At 35.6% G+C, this 6000-nt stretch overlaps 1 protein-coding gene across 19 annotated transcripts in view; it reads right to left on the reverse strand.

The window, feature by feature from the left end:
- The window catches only part of PICALM (phosphatidylinositol binding clathrin assembly protein), an 83936-nt gene that overhangs the window by 45686 nt on the left and 32250 nt on the right, over positions 1-6000 (reverse strand). For all 19 annotated transcript variants that reach the window (XM_014540233.1, XM_014540238.1, XM_014540237.1 and 16 more), the window contains 3 exons: positions 4061-4146; positions 1649-1772; positions 1243-1379 (listed from right to left, as the gene is read on the reverse strand). In XM_014540233.1, coding sequence (XP_014395719.1) covers positions 1243-1379; positions 1649-1772; positions 4061-4146 — 347 coding nt within the window. The remainder of the gene's footprint in view (positions 1-1242; positions 1380-1648; positions 1773-4060; positions 4147-6000) is intronic.

The raw sequence follows: 6000 nt of genomic DNA on the forward strand, positions 1-6000 counted from the left end.
TGGTAACTTAAAAGTACAAATACATTTAGAATATACAATAAGCATTCTGTAATAGGCTGTAAGATTTGCCCTCAATTACTATAAAAAAGGTGAAAACTTCTGAGTAAATTAAGTGAAATAAAACATAGTCAAATTAGATGGAAAAAGTATTTTTCATCCTCAAACATTCAACATTCTTTTCCATTCATTTCCCCTAAAACAGACTTCTTTTCAAGTCCCCAAGTGGAAAATTTAATACTTAATGGGTTTGATGTCATTTTATTAGGAATTAAGGAAAATGACATACAAAAACAAAACAAAAAATAAAGCTGAAAGAAAAACACATAACTAAATTCACCAAACAGCTGAGACTTTAGGGAGCTAAACATGTGCTAAATCTGGGAACCTGTTGAAAATGAAAATTCTTGGTCCTCACCCGACACCAACAAATCAGAAACTCAGGGTGAGACTAAGAAATCTGTGGTTTAATTAATCCTCCAGGTGATTCTGATGCTTACTTAATATTGAGAAACTGACCTATACCAAACCATACATTATCTTATTTGGAAACTGAGGTTAAAAAAAAAAAAAAGATTAAGAAATAACAGAGCCAGGATTCAAACCACAATGTGTGACTTTCACTCTTCTATATTAAACCACTATGAAGTAAAAGACAGAACAGATTTGAAAAGGCCCATTATTCTAATTTGCCTGGAAATATTAAGTAGCTTAAATTAAGTAACAAGATTATTCATGTTGATCTGGTAGGCTTCAATAGGCAATTAAACTATTACTATGCTCCAGATTACTGAGTTTAACACCAAGGAATGGACATGAAAAAGACATTTAATACCCAATGAAAGGATATTTTGAAATACATCTCTCTCTTTCTCTCTTACTTACACACACACACACACACACACACACACACACACACACATCTCCAAGAGTTATAAGGGGTCTTGAACCATTAGACACCTCATAAATGTGTTTGTAAACAATGACGTTTGCCAAGAGATATTCTACTCTATTCCAATTATTATAAATTTATAATTTAGCTATCTTGCATTTCCTAAATAGGCAAAATACAAACTCTTATCACTTTATATTTAGTTATTATACCTATACTACCACTTATCAGCACCTCCTTTGTATGAATTTATGATTACAAATGATAAATTAAACCTGAAAAGCTCTGCATAATTTCTATTAGAAGTCTTTAAACCTAAGTATTCAATAGAAATCTTTATCCTCTCCACTTACCTGTTAGAAGAACTAGGGGTAGAAAACAGGTCAATGACTGGTACAGTCATTATACCCCCTGCTGAGGTGGACACAGGAGAGGCTGCAGTTGTTAAGGAGGTATGAGGTTTCTTTGCAAGTTCTTTTAGGCGCTGTTCCTGTTGAGAAAGGTAACTACCATAAGGAATCCAGAAGCAGATTTGTTTGTATGTCCTCTAAACAAAAGTATTTTCTAATTTTGTTCTGATAGCAGAAAGGTATTCTGTTTATTAGTCATCCAGTTTCAGGATGAAAAATTAGACTAAGTACTGAGTTTTACCTCATATGGACAACTATACATTAAATACTGTTAGTTTCTATAGAGATCCTAATTATTTTATGAACACCTGTATTTGTTTTTCCAAATAAAAAGAATGCACACACCTACCTTTAAAGCTTTTAAACGAGCCTGTTCTTCCTCTAATGCTGCCTGCTTTTCCCTTTCATCCACTTTGGTAAGAGACAAGCCAGTACTTGCCAGGGAAGAGACTGCGTTGGAAAGTGTTGTCGCCCTATAATAATTGGACAAAGGTAATTTGGCTTTCTGCCCAACATTTCACATTACAACCTGGTTATAAAATGATCTGGCAACCAAGAGGCACTATAATTATGAACTTCTGAAGTCAAAACCAGTACTTCATATGAAATATTCTACCAAGTAACTTAGAGAATTATTAGCAGTTAGATAATTTACAGACACATTCACACTTTTTGTTATTGTTATTGTTGTTAATCCTCACCAGAGGATATTTTTTCCACTGATTTTTAGAGAGAGTGAGAGGGAGGGTAGGGGAAAGAGCTAGAGATAGAGATAGAGAAACAATGTGAGAGAGACAGGCACACATGCCCCGACCACGGCCAGGGATGGAACCTGCAACCCAGGCATGAGCCATTGATTGGGAATAGAACCTGCAATCCTTTGGTGCATGACCTGGTGCTCTAACCACTGACCACACTGGCTAGGGCCACATATTCACTCTTTTTAAAGTAAGAATTGGATTTTGGACAGGGGTCTCAATAACTGTGAGACATTGCAGACTGATGAAAATATGGTATTCCAAGCCCCAAGGAAGGGAACCTATACAATTAGGAAAGAGCTCACATACTCTCGAGAAAACCCAGATGAATAAAAAACACTGAGTTTCTCACAGGAAATAACTCCAATAATTTATAGCCTGCGTTTTTGCAGTGCTACTACAGGTACAGTAAAACATGAGTACCAGTGATGTGTCTAGGTATGTTTCCTTTATAATACCCAAAGATGTAGTTCCCAGAGGACCACCGGATACCTCAAAGGAAGGTCAATTTCATTCCAGTCACTGGTCCATCTGGCACCTACTTTATCTGCTACCCTTTTAAATTAGAATTTCCTTTTCAAGCATATTAGTCATGCACAATGCATCATCTCTCACTAGCAGATTCTCAGTAAGCTGCTTCCTTTCCCTTATATCAACACCTTACCAATACCATAAACCCCAACATTAAATTCCCAAATGTTAATTCTAGATAAAATAAACCCATGTGGCAAAGAATGCTAACCTGAAGAACTACTCTTCTCTAATGACCTTTATTCATTTTCATTTTATCCCAAACCAAGCATCATTAATTTCTAAAGCACAAAAGTGGCAAAAATATTTAAATTTTATGTAAAATTAATTTAATAAAGGAGCGAGTAATATACTTGTCACAGAAATGCAAGAAACCCAACAAATTTTTTTAATCCTCACCTGAAGATATGTTTTTATTGATTTTATTAGAGAGAGAGAAACATCAATGTAAGAGAGAAACATCAATTGGTTGCCTCTCATACACATCCTGACCAGGGATCAAACCCACAATCTTTTTTGGTGTACTCTCCAACCAACTAAGCCACCCAGACAAGACAAGAAACCCAACAAATTTTCAGTCTCCTTGGCTTTATTTTTCATTACTTTCTCAAATATCTGGGCCTTATAATTTGGGCTTATACTTCTAAAAGCCTACTAGAAAATTCAGAGAGCATATTTAGAATTAAAAACTATTAAAATTCAGTAACAATATTTTCCTTTACAAATTACTTAAATTTTGTTGCTAAAAACACCAAATTCTGAAACAACAATAAAAAAAAAGTCTAAAAAGAAGGTTCTCATTGCATTTCATACAAAATTTTTTTGTATTGTTAAAAAGAAATCTTTGTAAGAATACATGAACATTACTTCAATCACTACCCAACACAGAAATCATGTTACAAGACTGATGTAAAATGGTCTGTGTTACTTTCAATTTCCTAAGTTAATTGGTCTTTGTCTTGGAAATCAGCTTAACAGGCTGATTAAAATATATAGTATGTCAATAATTAACCCTGTGAACTGACATTAGAGAAAGATGATAAAATCTGATGTCAGACATCCTAGGTTTGAGGCCCAGAGTTACTACTAGCATAGTTCACAGAGCTATTGTGAGGTTTAATCAAATTTGTAAAAAAGGCAATTTATAATTATAAAACAACATACGAACCAATGCATTATCATCTTTAAGAGAACTCTTCACACTATGAACACAATTCTACACCAAGTAGTCACTGTCATCACCTTAACAGATGCTAACATTTATTGAAGATCAGGAACTATTCTAAGAATTTACATGTATTAACCCATTTTAACCCTTCACAGCAACTCTATGAGGCTAATACTACTGTTAAACCAATTTTATAAGTTATTAAATCAAGATACAGAGACATTAAATAACTTAGAATTTGAGCTGGATTCATACTCTCTCAGAAACATCACTCCTGCTCTTTGCCCTCTGAAGAATAATGTACCTGCTTGCAGCTGTAGAATCTTTGATTTTCTTTCCTTCCAAGGAAGCTAAATGTTGTTCCAAAGCATCAAGAAGACTACTGGGGGCCTGAAATTATAGAAATAAGACTTTCATGATAATCAGGCCATTGATCAAAATAAATCAAGTATCATCTGACATAGGAGGGAAACAAAAATAATGAACTAATTAACAATGGAATTTTAGCTACCTAAGAATGACACTATTATTATTATTATACTAGAGGCCCGATGCACAAAATTCATGCAAGGGGCTCGGCCCTCACAGCTGCGGCGGCTTGCCTTGGCCCTCGCATCCCCGGCTTCAGTCGGGAAGGTTGTCCAGACGGTTGTCCAGCTGTCTGGTCCAATTAGCATATTACGCTTTTATTATTAGACTAGAGGCCTGATGCACAAAAATTGTACAAGTGTAGGCTTTCCTTCCCCCGGCTGCCGACACCAGCTTCTCTCTGGCACCCGGGATCCGGGCTTCCCCTGCAGACCCAGTCATCTGGAAGGACATCCGGTCTAATTAGCATATTACACTTTTATTATTATAGATAAGAATGACCTAGTAAGGGGTATTAATAAACATAATAAAAAATATGAAAACTGAGATTATGTAAACATTTAAGAGGATCCTTAAATTTTTAAAATATTTAACTTATTAAAAGAGAACCATACTCCTAAAAGCTAGACATACTGTTGAGCATGTTCCTGGTACTTAATAAGTACTTTCTGATTAATTTTTGAATAATTATTGATAAATGAAACTGAAGACTAACATCAAAGAAATAAAAATTAAAATCACAATGAAATACAACTTCTTACCAACTAGAATGCCTGAAGTTAAATGGACTAGCAATATCAAATGTTGGTGCATCTCCCATATCATGTTGGTAGAAGTACATCCACCTTGAAAAATGATCTGGATGTTTTTTATAAAGTCAAATATACATCTACCTTAATTACCCAATTCCATTCCTAATTATTCACCCAAAATAGATACAAAAGTGTGTCTCCTCAAGAAAAGACTTGTTCGAGAATGATTTAAGTAGCTTTATTTATAAATAGTAAAAAACTGTAAATAATCCAAAAGTCCATCATTTGGAAAATGCATAAACAAAATTGTGGTAAATATGCAGCAATAAAGAATAATTTAATGGTACTTTCAATGACATGGACAGATCTCAAAACACAATGATGAACAAAAGAAGCCAGACACAGGAATAAATACTTGCATGATTTATATTAAATTCAAGATCTGATAAAATTACATTATTAGAAATCTAAACAGTGGTTTGCATGGAGAGAACCAGAGAGTGACTGGAAAGGCACACAAGAATTGAGGTGATAGAATTTATTTTTATCAAATGTTTATAGTTATCAAACCTCATTGATATAGATATTTACCTCAATTTTTTTTTAAAAAGACTAGCTTTTAAACTCTCAGGCTCTATGGCAAATCTCAACTTAAGATAAAGAGTTAATCACTTTCAAAAGGGCAACTTTTCAATGACCTGAGAAAAAACTATTACTAAGTGAAGCAAATGCCATCAGTGGCATTTAATTACCCCAAATACTGAGACAGAGTTTCTGGATTACAGGGATCTAACTATAGCTGGCATTTCTCTGTAAATGGCCAGTGTGCGTCACAGCAGCTCCTGCATTGAGCATCTGCCCTCTGGTGATTAGTGCACATCACAGTGACCAGTCGGACGGGTGGAAGGACACTTAGCATATTAGCCTTTTATATATATACTAGAGGCCCGGGGCACAAAAATTTGTGTACTCGGGGGGGGGAGGGGGTCCCTCAGCCCGACCTGTGCCCTCTCGCAGTCTGGGAACCCTCAGGAGATAACGCCCTGCTGGCTTAGGCCTGCTCCCGGGTGGCAGAGGGCAGGCCCAATCCCTAGGTGCAGCCCCTGGTCAGGCTCAGAGCAGG

Source organism: Myotis brandtii, unplaced genomic scaffold (genome assembly GCF_000412655.1).
Source record: "Myotis brandtii unplaced genomic scaffold, ASM41265v1 scaffold24, whole genome shotgun sequence".
NCBI classification, from domain to species: domain Eukaryota; kingdom Metazoa; phylum Chordata; class Mammalia; order Chiroptera; family Vespertilionidae; genus Myotis; species Myotis brandtii.